At 50.2% G+C, this 17,610-nt stretch overlaps 1 protein-coding gene across 4 annotated transcripts; it reads left to right on the top strand.

The window, feature by feature from the left end:
* The first annotated feature begins 1,701 nt into the window (after positions 1-1,701).
* On the top strand, positions 1,702-16,695 carry ETV4 (ETS variant transcription factor 4). Of its 4 annotated transcripts, none has more exons than XM_042886958.1 (11): positions 1,702-2,004; positions 2,094-2,190; positions 2,362-2,409; positions 5,948-6,001; positions 8,534-8,657; positions 8,916-9,074; positions 9,861-10,096; positions 13,367-13,435; positions 13,757-13,926; positions 14,227-14,328; positions 15,025-16,695. In XM_042886958.1, the coding sequence occupies exons 1-11, from the start codon at positions 1,960-1,962 to the stop codon at positions 15,244-15,246; spliced, it is 1,326 nt and encodes a 441-aa protein (XP_042742892.1). In that variant the 5' UTR covers positions 1,702-1,959; the 3' UTR covers positions 15,247-16,695. The 4 variants fall into 4 exon arrangements, with proteins under 4 accessions (XP_042742892.1, XP_042742891.1, XP_042742890.1 ...); XM_042886957.1 differs by having other exon boundaries at positions 13,754-13,926; XM_042886956.1 differs by having other exon boundaries at positions 8,531-8,657.
* The last annotated feature ends 915 nt before the right edge of the window (positions 16,696-17,610 follow it).

Below are 17,610 nucleotides of genomic sequence, written 5' to 3'. Positions count from 1 at the left end.
AAGTGTTTCCTAGGTCAGGATCTGCGTTCTCTCAGATATTGCATCAACTTAAGGCTAAAATCAACAGCTAAAGAGTGGACTCAGCACCTTCCTCACAACCTCCCCACCCAGGGAACAACGTGGCACTGGAGAATGGCTGAACTCCATCCTGATGGTAGGAAACCTGAGCTCTTCACCCAGCTGTTTATTTTTATTAAACTGCAGGTCTGCTTATGCTGTGTTCCAAATGTGTCTCTGCACCTACGGATTTGACAGCAGTCAAGAAAGCTGGAAAGGTTATTTTTGTGTTATAGAGATGGGGAAGGGAGAAGACAACCATGCAGAGACATAAGGCCTCTGCCAGTTCTGTCACTGCCCGCTGGATGGGAAATTAGAAGATCATAAAGCAAACAAATCTAACAGTGGAAAATCCCATCCTGTTCAGAGCACAGCCATATGTTGAAATCAGATCTGAAATAACAAAGGTTCCATTATATCTTAACCAGGAAATGCAGCATTAATAACCAAGAGTCAAAAAGCTATTTTGCAGTGACCTGTATAGCAGAAAGTGCAGAGCAAAGCAGGGGTGTCTGGTGTCTCGTAGACTTTGCAGGACGCTTGAAGTATGAATTGCTGAACAGCAATCTAACTGGGGAACGTATTCTCTTGCAGCTTTCCAACAGCTTAGATTGAGTTTAACTGCTTGAACAAACTGCTAAAGACACGCAAACAGAATCTAATTCAGCAAAACTGAAAAGTCAGAAGATGAACTCCTATGCTTCAGTGGCCTTCTCAAGCCAGAGGAAGTTAAATTCCTGGAGCTGCATTTAAGCACATATTTGTAATATCTGGGGATGTGGTAGAAGTTATCCTGTTCTTGTTTTGCTCCCATGAACAGGTTAAAACTACATTTTGGGGCTGTTTTCCTGACAGTGGGTTCCTGGTAACGCTGGAGCTGCCTTTTTTTTTTTTTTTCCAGCAGAAAGATTAAACTACATTTAAACTAAATACTTTTCCATCATAAGCGTGTTGTGCTGATTGCATTGGCTGTAGAGAAAACAGGACAAGATGTACAGTTTCTATATAGTGTTAACAGTAATCTGTGCTCTCGTCCCTTCCTGTGCAGCAGGGGTAAAACTGGTTTTGGTTGCTAAGGCTTTAATTATTCTAACTCCAGATGCACGAGTGAGATTTTTTTTTCCAAATCTTGTTGGAACTTGAAGAACTTCCCCGGAACGGGGCTGAAAATAACCTGAAGACTGTTAGAAAATGACTGCAGTGTGGGTGAGAACTGGCAGGCCCTGTCGTGTGCCGCTCTGGGTAGGAGGCTGAAAGCGCAGGCTGGACGTGCTCGGTCGGCGCGGTTCGAGCTCCTTTGCAGCCTTTCATGAATGAACTTCCAGAGTTTTTTTTATGAATGGGCGCTCCGTCCTTGAATGAACACCAGAGCGCCGCGCTCTGATTGGTCCCGGCGGATAAAGCCACGCCTACTTTCCCCTCAACCAGCTGCGATTGGCGGATGCGCCCCAGCTCAGGGCTTCATTCACGAAGTCAATGAAACAAAGGAGCAGGGAGCTGAGCTCGTGAAGGCGGCGATGCGCCAATGGGAGGCCGCCCCCGGGCGCTCAACGGCCTGAACGGCCGCGCGGGCGGGGCTGCGCGGGGCTCCGCATGGGCCGGGAGCCGCCACCGGGTGAGACGCGGGGCCGGAGGGTCGGGGACTCGTCCTGGGACCAGGGGAGGCTCGTTCCTGGGCTCGGGGAGTTCTGTCCCGCTCGCTTACTTTAGTTCTAAAAGCGGCACGGAGCTTCCTTGGAGTCCTGGTTCTTCCAGCCCTCTCTCCGGTGGGGGGTGCCCGCTTGTAGCCCCCGCCCTCGGTAGCTGTTGCCGGCCTGCTGGTAGCCCTCCTCTGTGCTTCCCCCAGGTGCGCTCCGAGAGCCGGCAGCTCCGCGGCCGCGGAGGTAGCGCCCGGGCGGCAGGATGAAGGGGTACGTGGACCAGCAGGTGCCGTTCACTTTCCCCCAGGTAAGTGGTGGCTCTACCGGGAGTGGGATGGGGCTCAGTGTCTGGGCGGCCCTCGCTCGGAGTCCCGCGCTGATCCGCTCCTCCCGCAGCCGCCGCCGGGCCATGCGGGCTCCGGGTGCCGGACTCCGACGAGAGCTGGGAAGAGCCCCATGGAGCCGGGCTTACTGCCGGCGCAGGATTCGGAAGGTAAGGGTGGGGGGGCTGGCGGGGGAGGCTGGGGAAGGCTCTGAGCAGGGGCCGGGTCCTCCCCCTGTGCCTCCGCCCCCACCTCCCCGTCCCGCCCGGCGTCTCCTCGCTGGAGCATCCCGCTGTCCCTCCCCAGAGCTCCACTGAAGAAACCTCTCGCTTTTCGTGCAGACCTCTTCCAGGACTTGAGCCAGTTCCAGGAGACTTGGCTGACAGAAGGTAGGCTCCTTCCCCTCGCTCTGTTTTGGTTTCTTCGTCTTTCGCTTCTTTGTCTTTTTGGTGTTTGTACTGTTCCTTTGCTTTGTTTGCCCAGCTCCAAACATTGAGGATTTTTTTCAGGCTTGCCAACCTCTGCGCTGTGTAAATGAAGAAGCATGAATCACACCATTGTGCTGGGTATTTGCTTATGAATGGAACTTGGCTGCCAGCCCGTTTTCCTGGTTACAATTTTTGTTTCAGCCTCTACTTGTAACCGGTTTGATTTTATGCTAATTTGTCGCTGGTCTTTGTTAGTTACCAAAACAATTCTATTTTCTTAAACAAACAATGAACTGTTATTTTAGTTTGGGAGCCGAAGTGCTTTTCCTAAGGCTTTTTCTTTTGGAAGATAATTCTCTGCAAGTACCATCCTGGAGTTCATCTTTCTACATTAATATCTAAACTGTTTACTCTCTTGGCTTCGAAGAAGAGAAAACCTCAAGTGCTGGGAAGTGCCGTTAATTCCGAGTGAAAATGGTTCTGAGCGATGTAGTGAATTTGTTCTAATTTCAGTGCTTCAAACGGTCTGTTTTGTAGAGGAACTGGAAAGGTTTCCTTAAGGACAGACTCGTGGTCAATAGGAGAGCGCTCACTGTGATATCGGTTCTCAACAGTTAAATAGTAGTTAAGTAAAGGAACATCTTTGTGGTTCTTCTCAATTTGGAGTAGGCAGAATTCAGTGAGGATTTCAGGGTACAATAGGAATTAACTGAGGCTGTTCTGGGGTTGAAACACTGCTAATTTGGAGCAGGAATGTCGGTATTAATTACTGGCTGTCTGTTGGATCTATGGAGCTGCATGCTTCCTTGGGACTGATTTCTCCATTGAGATTTTTATATTAGTCAGACTGCAGCAGTCTTTCAATTTTGAGTTTTCTGAAGCTTGATAACGTTCTCAAATATTAACCCAAAGAACTGGTGCCCGTTTGTGTGAATTCATTCCCACTCTGCAGATGGTCAGTAGTCAGTGCCTCAGGTGGAAGGGAGGCTGCACTGAGGTCTCATAGCAGTGGATGGAAAAAGGGAACTGTCATTAACGTGTTTCATTACCTATAATGCAAACCTTAGAGGAAAAGCAGCAGCACGATGTTATCATTGCTACTGAGTTCCTTCTGCTTGGAGGAAAAACTCTTTAATAGCTCTGAAGATGGAAGGAACTTTGGGTTGTGCTAACAGCTCTGCTCCTTGCATCCTGTCAGGTGAAATCCCCCCCCCTTCTCACTCTCTTTATAAGTCTGAATGCTCCACAGCTTTAAAATGCCTTTTGCTCCCATAACTTCACTTTGCTGCTTTCTGTGAGTGATTCCTCACCATGCACTCAGCAATGATGTGCTGCGCTCTCCATCTTCTGGGTGCAGCTGAGTGGCAGAGCATCCCAACATCTTGTCAAGATCCCACAGCTGAGGATGGGGCTCTGGGTTTCCTATCCCTTAATTTTATGCTGCAGTCACAAGAAGTGCGGTGCCTGCAGCGCTCAGTGCCTCATAAAATGTAATGACTTTTATTTTTGATGGACACACGGACTATTCTTGAAATTACTGATGAATCTTCAGAGCTGAGAAGACAAGATTTTAACGGGGACAAAATGAAAGGAGAGGGTAGAGCCCAGAAATAAGAGCCATGAAAGGAAGGCTTTGGAGGTGGCTTTGTGCAGTGCATTATTTCTGAGAGGTGACAGTAGAAGAGGAGAACAAAAATCTGTTGGAGGCTGTTTTGTTGCTGTCTGATAACAAGCAGATCTTCCGTCCCCTTTATCCATGTTATCAGATTAAACCTCCAGGCTGAACGCAAGAGAAACGCATGTGAGAAAATGCCCTGTGATTACAAACTGCTGCATGCTTTCAGAAAAGAGGAAGGTTTTACACAGCTCATCCACATCCAAATCTGTCAGAATGTGCTGATGTGAGGCTGGCAGATGGTGACGGTGCAGATCTTGGAATGAAGCTGTCAGCAAAGCGACGCGCACTGAGCTGAGAAACCCAACCTCGGCTCGGAGGGTGTGATGGCATTATTTCTTCTCAGTCACTTTCTGTAGGTGGTTCATGCTGGGAATTGGGCAGGTTTGCTTCTGTTCCTCTCCTTTTGTGACTTACAGTCCCCGTTAGCTGGCACATGGGTTATTTTAAGGAGCAGTGATTGCAGTGAGAAGAGCTCAGCTAGTTCCACTCTAATCCGCTGCCCGTTGTTAGCCTGGATTATTCCCTGAGGTTTATTTTTGGCATGTCTTGTCTATCTTGGCTTCACATGACCGAGATCAGTGGGCTTCCATTGCTCATCTCCCTTTACTCTCCCTGCATTGCTTTAGAGCTGAGTGCAGGCTTCTCTTCGTGCCGCAATATCCAGAGCAAGGTCTGCAGTGAACCAGCAGTATATTTTGTAAGTGGTTTTGTGACTTCAGCTGCAAACTTTCCTTTCCCTGCAGTTAAAGGGGCATAAAAGTAATAGCTGGAAGTTATAAAATATTATTGCCACAGGCGTCTGCTGTGGTGAAGGTTCTCCCCAAGATGATTCCTTGCTGTGCAGTGAGAGCTGTGGGATGTGGGCTGAGGGAAGCAGAGCAAACTCATCAGCAAGGATAGGACTCAGCAGTGTTTGTGCTTGGAACGTTGGAAGGAATTATTCCCTGTATGGATGCGCAAGGGTGAAGTTAGGAATGCTGCTCTTGGCAAATGGGAGATGCAGGAAGTGCAGGAGGACGTGTGGCTGACGGCTGTGAAATCACAAGGGCTGGTAACTACAACAAACACAGCAGCACCACTTGGATATCCCAGCATTCTGGTGTCAAAACAGCCTACAGTAGCACTCTGGACTATGAAAGCATTTGGGTTTGTCTTTTTTTTTAATGTTAATCTGCCAAAGGCCCACTTGAGCACCTTGCAATCAAACTCCTTCCTCTATCGTGCTGCTGACTTTTTGCCATGAGGCTCTTTGTTTCAGCTGAGGGAGACATTAAGTCTAGACTTTGTGCTGTTAGTGAGATGCTGGAGTTGTTCAGCAATATCTTCTTCCAGGTATTGTTGTTTTCCTCCTAAATGTTGTCTTCCTGCCCATCTACAAGTGATCTCCTATCCTGTTAGCAGCTATCCCCTGCTGCTGGAGCTGCTGAAAGGATCCTTCCTATACAAAGATGAAGGCGTTTTGTGCTCTCCTTGCTGCTTTGGCACAGCCTTTCCAAATCCCCCAGCTGGTCAGAGCGTTTCCTTTGCTAAATGCTTCTTAAAAAGATCCCACGTTTGATGTTGGTTGGGAAAAGTGAATCTGGAGCTGGTAAACTTGCTGTCACCCTTTCTGCTCCCAAGGAAGGGGCAGGATGCTGAAGCATAGCTCTGTGGGCAGCAGAGCTGGATCCACGAATCCCGAAGGGAAGCAGCTCTGTGAGCACTGAAGTGCTCAGGTCTTTCCAGCATAGAATCATTTCTACCTTACTGTTAATTACACCATACAAAGTACCAAATCTAATTCTCCCCTCTCTTTCTCTCTCTTCCCCCTCCCCCTGGCAGCTCAGGTTCCAGACAGCGATGAGCAATTTGTGCCTGACTTCCATTCAGAAAACCGTAAGTGGTGTGGGGTGGCTGTGCACCTCAAGGGAGAAGGGCTGGATGTGTTTCCAGGATCCATTTACCCCCCAAAGGACTCTGCAGATGTGACACAGATACGGAGGCTGAAGTGCTCTGCTCAGTCCTGCTCTGTTGTGACAGTGACAACGAAGCCCCAGTGTTCCCATTCACACCATGCAGGGATGTCTGTGTGCTCGGAGCTACCAAACCTTATGCTGAGCAGATTCAGTGGGTTTTGTTTTCAGGTGGTGCACGTGGGAACGATCAGGCATCCTGAAGAGCTTATAGAGGGCGTTAATATGATAATCAAAGGTAGAATTTGTGCTGTTGCTCATCCCAGATTGGAAGGAGTTAGGCTGCGTGTGGAATTCTGGGTGTTGCATGTCCTAGGGGGGAACGCTCTGGGGCTCTGCTCACCCACATGAGCTCATGCTGCCCTTAGGAACTGAAAACACGTGCTGAAAACAGCCCTGTTTGCACCAGAGTGTGCAGAGCGCAGCATTTGCATCCATCCTGCAGAGCACCATGCAGGTCCCACATGGAGCTGGGAGCTTCTGCCCATGGCTGTGCAGCAATTCCTGCTCCTCTCCTGCCCAAATGCCAATGGCACAGCAGTCACTCCACCCTCTGGGCAGTAAATGTTCATTGACAGCCAACTGCAGTCAGCTGTGCTGTTATCCCATCTCTGTTCCTGTCTGCTCGGGGCAAATCTCCCCATGAAAACCAAAACGAAACGCTCCTCCGAGTGGTTTTCTCCTCCTTCCTTCCCAGCTTGGCTCCGGGCGCGCTCTCTGAGTCATGCAGCTTGTTTGTTTCTTCCTTTCTTTGACCTAGAACTGAGAGGAGGGCCGATCCCATGTTCCTATCTCAATGAATGAGCCAGTTGTAATGCGATCTCCTGTTCCAGCTAGCAGGGGCCAGAAGGAGTGGGCTGCTCCCAGCACATTTTACTGCTTGAGGTTTCGATGGAGCTCAGTGTACTGGGCAGAGTATTTCTATATGTGTTGGTTTTTGTTGTTTTTTTTTTTTTTCCCTGCAGGCTCAGCCAACACATCAGTGTTTTTAAATGGGTTCTGCCTGTCCCTTTACATTGTGCACTGGGGCTCACGGGTGCCCACGGGAGCCAAAAGCAGTTTGAGGCTCTGCTCTCTGATGGATGTATTTATTTATTCTGATTCTGTCAGGCTGCTTGGATCCCTCTGGGTGCTGGCATGGTGCAGAGGGTGAAGACAGGCTTTCCTGGAGTGAGCTGAATCCCAAAGTGGGCAAACAGATCCAGACTAGTGGGCTATTTTTCCCCCTCCTCTTGCAGAGATCTAATTCTGGAGCAGGGTGGGGAAGTGCTAGCAGTAAGAAGTGGTCAGAATGTTGTGTACCGAGGGAAAGAAGCAGCAGCCCCTTCCCCAACCCTCTTGTTAGCAGCTTGCTGGGGCGCTTAGGAACTGCCAGGCTTGCAGTGAGGCACAGCTGGTGCTCCCATGGCACAGGTTAGTGCAGAAACAAACCCAGCAAAATGAGTTATTTGTGGCTCAGGATGTGATCTTCCACCCTTCAAACTGTAATCACAGCTCTGGACATCCCACTGCTCGCAAGCAGGGTTGTGTCACCTCAAAGAGGTGGGAGGAAACTGGCAAAGGGACTGCAGCAAGCCTTGGGAAGGGCTCAGCCCTCATTTGGGAGACTGATCTCTCCCTTGTTTGTAGAAACAGAGCTGGGCATTTCTTTGGGGTTACTCTTCCTTCCCCTCTAAGTGCCATAGCCTCCTACCAGCAGCAGAGCCCATAGGCAGAAGATGCTCACCGCATCCCTAAGCCAGGGTGAGATTTCCAGAGGAATGGGTGAAGGAAGTTGAGTTCCCTGCTGGATTTAATTAAGCACAAGAAGTAACGCTACCCACATCCTGACGCTGAGAACTGCAACCCACGTTTGTTATTCATGAAACCTTAACCAGCCCAGAAATATTCCTCCTATTACAGCCTAGGAGGGAGGCTGCAGAGAGGACCTGCAAGCTGCTCTTCCAGCTTGGAGGTGGGTTTGGTGAAAACAGGGACCTGAAGTCAGGTTCTGTGTGAGCACTGATGAGGCTCTTCTAGAACAGGACCTCCAGTTCTGAGTTGGTTGTGCTTCTGGAAATGCTTTTTGTGTGAGTTCGTCTGGTGACTGCCAGTAATAGGATGCAATGTATGTAATAGGATGCAATCTATAATAGTATTTTCCCAGGGAAAGCTCTCAGCTCATTGTCTACAGAAGCCTCACACTTATTTTCATGCAGGACAAACCATACAATCAGGAAATCCTCAGTGTGGCATTGTATGATTGCATTATAACTTAATGCAGTGTGACATGGTAATGCTACCCATAAGACATGTTAAACAAGTATGCCAACAGAAGAGAGTTTTGCCTGGTGATGCAAACCAGAGCTTTGCTTTCATGTGTTGAAAAATAGGATTCCTGCATGCAACCCTTTGGGACTTTCTCTGTAAATGAGAGAAGTTTCAGCTTGATTTTCCCACCTCTCCCCCTCAGTAGCTTTTCACAGCCCTCCTGCAAAGATTAAAAAGGAGCCACAGAGTCCCTCCTCGGACCCCACGCTGTCCTGCAACCACAAGCAGCCATTCCAATACCACAATGGAGAGCAGTGCCTTTACGCCAGGTAACACAGGGAGGGATGGGGGCTGTTGGGAAATGGGGTGCTGCAGTGTTATCTGATGAGCTCTTATTGCCACGGCCTGACCTGGGGGAGGGCAGCGTGGTATGGATCTGCAGCATGCATAACACAGGGGGTTGATATTTCCAATGCATGGCATAGCTCAGGGCCAGCATCTTTTTTCCTCCCTAGTGCTGATGAGAGCAATACTGAGTGTATCATAACCATGGGATTGTAATGCTCCAATATGTTTGACTCCCCCAGTGCCTATGATCAACCCAGACCAGTTGGGATCAAGTCCCCCGACCCAGGAACCCCAATCCAGTCACAGCTCCAGCAGTTCCCCAGACAGGACAGGAACTTCCTGACTCCTTCAGGGCCACCCCACCCCACGTCCAGCTGTGGATACCTCATTGAAAACAGGTGAACTGTGGCAGCCATTGGCTGGGTCTGTCTGTTTGGGTTTGGGAAGGAGAGATGGCTGCATCAGCAGGGCAGGGAGGGGACCGTGCCTCTCTGCTCTGCCCTTGTGAGACCCCCAGAGCAACAAAGATGTGGGGTGGGTCCAGAGGAGGCCACAAGGATGCTCAGAGCCTACAGCACCTCTGCTATGGAGAAAGGCTGAGGGAGAAGAGAGGGCTCTGGGGGAGACCTCATTGCGGCTACCTTGTACTTGAGAGGAGCTTAAAAGCAGGAGGAGAATGCCCTTAAACTAGAAGAAGGGGAGATGTAGGTGAGATGGGAGGAGAAAATTCTTTACCCAGAGGGTGGTGAGGTGCTGGAGGTGCCCTTCCCTGGAGGTGTCCGTGGCCATGGATGAGCCCTGGGCTGCCTGAGCTGCTGGGGGGTATGCAGCCCATGGCAGGGGGAGTGGAACCAGATACTTCCAGGATCCTTCCAGTACAACCAAATTCTATGATCCAACCCCAAGTGCTCACTTCCAGCAATCCCCCCAGCCTAAAGCACCTCGAATCCACAGCTGCTGCCAGGGGTTTGAAGGGAAGTCTGAAATGAAGCTCACTGTTGCAAACGATGGGCTGTGTTGTTGTCATTGCAAATACCCACTGTAGGGTCGACTCCCTGCCCCACCTCTGTGTGCAGCTCCTCCAGCCCATGCAGCAAGCAGCACGAGGCCCTTTGTCCCCTTGAGCAGCCCAACGCCAGCTCAAAAGGCCAGGAAAGCATCCCACGCCCTCTCTTCTCTTGCAGCTCTGCCTACCAGCCACCTGTGGAGATGTGCCGCTCCTTCCCCTCCTCCCAGGGCATGGCCCGGGATGCTCCCATCACCTACCAGCGCCCCATATCTGAGCAATGCCTCCAGTTCCCCCCACAGGGCTTCAAGCAGGAGTTCCACGACCCTCGGTACGAGCAGGCAGGCAGCAGCTGTCAGTACCCAGCAGCCGTGGTCGTCAAGCAGGAGCAGGTGGACTACATGTATGACTCAGGTGGGCAAAGGGAGCTCCTTCTGACAGTGGCGTTGGTTTGGGTGAGCCAAGTCCATGGGTGAATATCCATCGTTGTTGGATTCTGGCCTTTCCAATTGTGCTTGGTTGCATCTTCAGGAGCTGGGAAGGTGGCTGTGTACTGGGGAATGCAAGCAGTTCTGCTTGGGGTGCTAAAGGGGAGGTTGGGGCATTCGCTTTCTGTAAGGTGTTATAGGAAGGAATTTCTGGTAGGCTGAAAACTAGATATAGAGCTCAAAGGTGAAGATAACCCCACTCAGACTAGATTTAAGGTATGCACCTTGTTGTTTTACAAGAGAACAAGCAGCCTTTGGAGGAGGCTTTGCAATTCCTTGACTAACCTAGAAAAGCTTGGCTTATTCCTAAGCCTGTTTTGGCAGCTCTGGAGGTCAAAACGTTCTTCCTTGTCTCATGCTGAAGTTGAATGCCTTTGGACAACAGCTGATTTTTGACAGGATGAGAAACCCGTTCTGACTGGAAAAGTGTTTTCCTGCCCACTCCTTTCTGGTGAAGCTGCTCCAGAAACTGCAAGGTTGTGCTCATTGTTACATCCTGTGCTTTGTGGTGAGGTCTGAACCAGATTTCAATTCCCCCCCCCCCACAGCCTTTCCAGAGCGGTGTGGGCATGTGGGATCGCATTCATCAAAACCTGAATCTGTAAAGCATGAGAAAGGAGCCCTGTGTTTGTAGGTAATTAAAAACCTGGGAAATGGTCATGCAATGCCATACCTCATTTCAGCCAGACTGGATCACTGCATTAATAAACACCACTGATTTCATTTGCATTAATGGAACCAAAACCGGCTTCTTGGCCACAGTCTCTGAAAACCATTTGGGTCGTTGCCCAGCCCAGTGCATTTAGGAGGTTTGGACAAGAATCTTGCATTCTTAGATATATTTTTATCTGGTCAGGTAATGCTGATCATTCTGGTTGGATTCCAAGGGCGAGTCCCTGAAGGCAGAAGCTTGGCTCTGCCAAAGGATTGGCAGAGAAACTGGAGTTGAGGCTTGTCTCCCTGCTTCATTTTCTGCTCTACAAGCTTCTCTTGTATCTTGGTAGCAGTGCATTGCCACTGCCATAGAACAAGAAATGATGCAAATGGAAGCATACAGCCAAGGAACCTGTTTGCCCCAATGCCAAGGGATCATAGGAGCTGCTTCTCTGTGCCACCCAGGTCTGTGATCTGGGTTACACATCTGTGCAAAAGTGCAAACAGTTGCAACAACAGACACAAGCAGATAAACTTCCTTTTAGCTCCTTGCAGCTGGAGGATGATGTGCACTGTGTTAAAAGGACCTTTTTTCCTCCCCTTTAGCTCTTTGTCTGTCTGCTTGGTAATAAGAGGCATCAGAAACAGGATCTTGGAGGAATCTCAAGACTTCTGCTATTCACTTCCTTCAGAAGGCATTTGGAGACCATAGCAGTGCCTACATAGAAGACCCTAACCAGATGAATTAATATGTTGGAGAGCCCTGTGCAGGGAACTCAACACTGGGTGCTGAAGTTTCCCATTGAAGGCATTAGAAATGGAGGAGAGGGAAAAGATGTTCCCAGCTTCAAGGGGAGTTTCCCTCTTGAGGGGGACGTGGAAGCTGGCAGGAAGCAGAGAGGGAGAGATATGAGATCAGCGTGGATGGAATTATACCAAAAACCTTCTACCATTAACAGCAGAAAGGAAGGCATCCAATATCTCAGAGCCAGTACAGAACATCCACGTCAGGTCTTTGCAGCAGAGGTGACCCTGAGCTGCTCGGGATGCAGGGTTTGCATTGTTCTATAAGGTGATGCTATGGGGCAGTTGTTATGGGGTAGTGCTATGAGGTGACCCTATGGGATAGTGTTATGGGGTGGCACTATGGGGTCACACTCTGTGCCCTCCTGGCCCCGTTCCTCTGCTCTGAATGGAGGCAGAGGGATTTCATTCACAAAATGGAGGTGCTGGGATCACCTTTCACTGCTGCCTCATACCCACAGCTGCTGCTGGAAACCTGAGTGCTGCTCCCTGCAGCAAAACCCTGTGCTGTGTGAGATAAACCTGCTGATGAGCAGAGCTAAAAGCTTGCCACTAAAGCAGGTTGGCTGCCCCCAAGCTGGCCTGTCCCATGGCCATAGCACAGAGCTCAGTGCAAATCTCTCTGTCAGTGTCAGCCTCCACCTGCTTCTTCCCATAGGAGCAGGGCAAGGCAGAGCAAACAGCAGAGATCTCAGAGGGTCACCAACAGAAATCAAGTTCATGGTTCTGCAAATAGCTCTCTATGTGCCAGAGCAATTGGATAATTCTCATTTTCCACAAGGGAAAAATCTTATTTGTTTCTGTCTGAAGATGTGCTGCCCTGACAGTGCTCATCCCACATGCTGTTCTAGAGGGAATATTCCTTCTGCTTTCCTGTGTTTTAATGGAGGTTTTGAATTAATTCGTTTTTAGCAGACAAAAATCCATCACCCAAACTCATGTGGGAGCAGGGAATGCTGTGCCCCTGCTGATACCATGCCTTCACTGGGCCTTGCTGGGCAGATGGGGGAGAAAATGGGCAAACCCAGGAAACCTCTTCTTTGAGAGTGGTTTATGGTTGTAATAATGCAGAGTCTGTCAGCTCAGAACACCCTTCTGCCCTCAGCATCAGCAAAATATCTGTGGGCACTGATGGCTTTATGTGGGAGTATGAAGGACATGGGCTGCGTTCACCCACAGCTCCCAATTACAGCTTCCCATCCAGAGGGTGTTTGATACAGAAAATGCAGGAAAGAAGATAGAGGGGATATAAATTATGGCACCAGGCAACAATATGTGCTGCACAGAGATCTGAAGGAGTCTTTCTGCTTGATTTTTGGGCTCTGATTGTTTTTTGCCTTCACGTTGGCTCTATTTCAATGGGAAGATGCTGTGTATCAGCACCTGAATGTTGGCTGCTCTCTGTTAAGATCTTCATAGTGCCCCTAAAACAAGCCATAATGCCTCCTCACCTGTGAAACCATGCACTCTGGTGCTGTTTATCTTATACTAAGCTTCAGATAAGAGAGAGATGTGCAAACTGAGCCTGTTGCCCCAGACCTGATGGGAAGGGCTGTTCTGGAGGAAGCCAGGTAGCGCCATGGAGATCAAGTGGTTCAATCCATGGTACAAAATGTGGTGAAGATAAAGTTGTAGTGGGGTGGCTGGGCTGTAGGAAGGGGTCTGTCTGTCACCTGAGAGCTGTGCTTGTGCTACCCTGTCTGCTTCTGACTTCTTTGTGCCTTCCTTCCCCTTCCAGGCTGCAGCTATGACAAGCAGATGAGGCCCTTTGCTGATGATGTCTGCGTTGTTCCAGAAAAATTTGAAGGTTAGAGGAAGAGTAACTTCTTTTAAATGGGCTTATCCAGCCTCTGTGCTCATGGCTTGGCCACTGCCTGTGCTGCTCATAGTGCATTCACCGTGATTCATGAGCAGCTCTTTGGCACCCCATTTCCTGAGCATCTTTAGCAGCACATTCTAACGATTGTATCTTAATTGGGAAGTGCATCAGAGCTTCTAGAAGAGCTGCTGGTGAATTTGCCGCTTTGGTTAACATGAACTGAAATATTCTGGGTAAGCTTTTACGGGATGTGCTCTCTTTGCAGCTGTGTTTTACCCTCAGAAGCACTTTGTTTGTCCCTCTCAGCAGGTGACATCAAGCAGGAGGTTGGAGGGTACCGGGAGGGCCCCCCCTACCAGCGGAGGGGATCTCTCCAGCTTTGGCAGTTCCTTGTGGCTCTATTGGATGATCCCACCAACTCCCACTTCATTGCCTGGACTGGAAGAGGGATGGAGTTCAAGCTGATTGAGCCAGAAGAGGTGAAGCCCTCATGTTTCTCTGCATGCTCAGGGGGAGCAGCTGCTGACCTCCAAGACCCCCAGGTCCATCCTCAGCCCACCCCCACTGTGCCCACCAGCCATATCTCAGTGCCACATTTTCACTGTTCTTAATGTCCTGCAGGCAATTGGAACTGCTGAGCCTGTGCTACAGTTTGAGCCTCATCCTTAAGTGCTGTAAATGTTTCTATATGGACTGCGGTCCCCTTTATCCAAAGTTGATCAGCTGAATGATGTTCTCTGTTCACAGCTGCTCACGTGCTCTGTGGCTTCATCCTGCAGGTAGCCAGGCTGTGGGGCATCCAGAAGAACCGGCCAGCCATGAACTACGACAAGCTGAGCCGCTCTCTTCGCTACTATTATGAGAAAGGCATCATGCAGAAGGTGAGTTTCCAAAGAGAATCATAGAATGGCCTGGGTTGAAAAAGACTACAGTGCTCATCTGGTTTCAACCCCCTGCTATGTGCAGGGTCACCAACCAGCAGCCCAGGCTGCCCAGAGCCACATCCAGCCTGGCCTTGAATGCCTGCAGGGATGGGGCATCCACAACCTCCTTGGGCAACCTGTGCCAGTGCCTCACCACCCTCTGGGTCAAAAACTTCCTCCTCATATCCAACCTAAACCTCCCCTGTCTCACTTGAAAACCATTCTCCCTTGTCCTGGTCACTATCCACCCCCATAAACAGAGCTGGAGCTTTTGTGCCACTTGTGATGGTCCTTTTAAGAGAGCCAGGAAGCCTTGCAGGTGCATCATCTCCTTGGGCTCGCTGATTTACTCATTCCTTATCCACTCTCTGCAGCAGCTAAATGAGGATGGTGCAAAGGAGCTGAAGCTGGGAACGACACAAAGAAATTATGGCTCCTCTTTGTATTATTTTCCTGCATATCAGTAATAAGAAGAGCTTGAATTTAGGCAGCTGCAAAGGTGGATGATGAGAGATCCACTGCCTGCGCCTTGGTCTCGCATGGTGGGGATGTTCTCTCCCAGATCCAGGACCCTGGAGGGGATAACTGTGTGTGTGACACCATGCTGGGCAGTGAGGTGGTTGGCAGCATCCTCTGCTCTCTCTCTCCCTACAGGTGGCAGGGGAACGCTATGTCTACAAGTTTGTGTGTGAGCCTGAGGCTCTGTTCTCTCTGGCCTTCCCTGACAACCAGAGGCCGGCCCTGAAGGCAGAGCTGGAGCGGCAGATCAGTGAGGAGGACACGGTGCCTCTGTCCCACCTGGATGAGAGCACTGCTTACCTGCCTGACCTTGGGAGCCTCCCCCCGCAGCTCTACGGCAAAGGCTACACCTACTAGAGCTGCTGGAGCTGTGTGCCACCCTGTTTGTGTATATAAGGAGATGTCTGGTTAGTATCCAAGCTGTATAGGTGTTTTCCCAGGCCAGCCTGAGGCTGCACGGAACTATGATACCTGCTGTGGGCAGGAGAAGGGTTCAGGTTGATGTGTGGATGGATAACCAGCAGGAGGTTAATGGGGCTGCTGGGTGCTGGTGGTGCCAACCCCGTATCTGGCAGGGTGGGACCACTCCTCAGTGTGAAGTCATCACCTGAGCAGTGCAGTTGTGGCTTCCCAGCATCACAGGTGGTCGCTGCCTCCAGCAGGAACCCACCTACAACATCCCTCCTCTTGGCAGAGGTGATGCCATCCTGTTCAGCTTCTTCTCACAGCTGGGGATGCCACAGCTGCTGCTGGCTGTGTTCCTCCAGTGCTGATTCCCTGGGTATTCTGCCCTCAGCCAGAAGCAGCCCAGACCTGTGCAGATTCACCTCCTCAGGGCCAACCTTCCCTTCTGCCCAGGAGAACTGTGCCATGTGGCTGCAGACCAAATGCCTCCTCCTGAACTGCTTTGTTGGCACTGAAAAGTACCCATCTTGTACGTGCATGCTCCTGCATTGCCACCTCCTTGCCTGCAGCACCTCATGCCAGGATTGCTACGTATTTCTGATCTGGGCAGCTGAAGATAAGAGGCCACACTCTCAGTGTGCATGGCCTTGAAACAAGCACAGGGCAACCACAGAGCTGCCTGATGTGCTGTGCTGGGTGTGAATCAAATCAATGTTGTTGCCTCTGCCACCTGTGCAGCAGTGTAGTGTGGCTGTTTCAGCCTAGAAAGGGCTAGGACTATCTCTAGGATCTTTGGAGGCTCATGGGCTTGGCTAGAAAATCATCTGAGGTGTGAAAAGTACCTGAGAGGGAGGGGGAAGGGATTATGAAAATGCTCTGCGGAGTAACTTAAATCAGAGCTCTTATCATCTGAAGTTAGACCTAACCTCTGCATGCATTTACCTCTTTGAAGGAAAGTCTGAAGTGGTGGAAAGGCAGATGTATCTGCAGCCCAAAGCAGCACTTTAACTGTTTTTCCACTCCAGTGAAAATTCACAGTGAGCACCGCATCCCCAGGGAGAGGTGCTGCACTTCTTAATTAATAATTCCAATCCAGTGCCCATTTGGGTGAGGAGCAGCGTGGTGAATCTGTACCAAAAGAGACTGAAAGACCCATTCCCTCTGTGCTTCAGCCCTGCAGGGCTGACAGCAGCCCCTCCTGGGGGCGGCATAGGAGCAGCCCCCTCTGCTGCTGCCTTCCCATGCTCAGCCCTGGGCTCCCAGCCCTGCTGCCTCATCCTTCTCTACCAGTGCCTCCGCTGTCCCAAAGTGATGGCAAAGGGGGACCCTGCTGTTGGTATAATCTGCCTTTACTATTTATGAGTGTAAAAAAATACTATAATTAATAAATTGGTCTATGTCTTTGGTTGCTGCCCCTTCCTTTTAGCCCCTAGCTGTTCCACTAGCTTGCTTTGACTCCATGCCTTAAAGCTGCAGGATGCCTGAAGCAATTTGTTTTCTGGAGTTCTTTGGGCTACCCTTGAGCCCATTCCCTTCCAGAAAGGAGGAGGGAGCTGATTATCAGTCGGGTGATATTGCAGCCCCATCTTTCACTCAGGGTTGTCAGTGCACGGATCAATGCTGCACGGAGCAGTTCTGGGAATCAGCAAGATCAGGTTCTCATAATTGAGGGGGGGGTGACCTCCAAAGGGCAGAGATTTATAATACCCACAGCAGAGAGTGGGAGCTAATGAATGCACTCTGCAGTCCCAGTTCAGCCAGGCCAAGGCTGCTGGGGTGCCAAGCACTCCTTGTGCTGCTCCTGGAGGTGCCAACTCCATCCCACCCTGCATGGGAGTTTCCAGCACTCAGAAACCCAAATGCCCGCAGTTGCAGCCAGCAGTGCTGCTTTTCTCCAAGCTGGATCCTTGTGGCACATCCATGGGTGCAAAGGGTTGTGGCAGACACTGCTCCTGCACAATGCTGTCCCTTCCCCCCATACATTTCCAGGCCAGCTCTTCTCCATGCTAAATGTAGAACAGGGAGGAAGGACACAGCTCACACCATTGCTCTTCATGGGAAAACCCCCAGGGGCAATTTCTGCTCATGACAACGCTCTGCCACCTGGATGCAAGTACACCTGATATTCTCACACTTTTTACTATTGTTTCCTCACCCTATTTAAGATTTAATCCCACTGGCTTATTCCTCAGGATACGATGGTGCTTTGGGAGCAGCAGGAAATAAACCCTCAGCACTCATTTCTTTCCAATTTTACCTTTTTTCTAGCATTCCTTCTGGGTTGCTCCTTTTGCCACGGCCTTACTGTCCCTCTGC

The sequence above is a fragment of the Lagopus leucura genome, unplaced genomic scaffold, assembly GCF_019238085.1.
Source record: "Lagopus leucura isolate 7727_CA_CO unplaced genomic scaffold, USGS_WTPT01 Super-Scaffold_100066, whole genome shotgun sequence".
Taxonomy (NCBI): domain Eukaryota; kingdom Metazoa; phylum Chordata; class Aves; order Galliformes; family Phasianidae; genus Lagopus; species Lagopus leucura.
Note: the sequence above shows the minus strand (reverse complement) of the source record. Positions and strands in the feature narration are given on the sequence as shown.

Excerpts from the sequence above, each read along its gene's own strand:
- ETV4 (XM_042886955.1), top strand. The coding sequence starts at position 1,960 with ATGAAGGGGTACGTGGACCAGCAGGTGCCGTTCACTTTCCCCCAG. Across the intron at positions 2,005-2,093 it reads TGCCGTTCACTTTCCCCCAG|CCGCCGCCGGGCCATGCGGG; the intron begins GTAAGTGGTGGC and ends CTCCTCCCGCAG. Across the intron at positions 9,075-9,860 it reads GGATACCTCATTGAAAACAG|CTCTGCCTACCAGCCACCTG; the intron begins GTGAACTGTGGC and ends CTTCTCTTGCAG.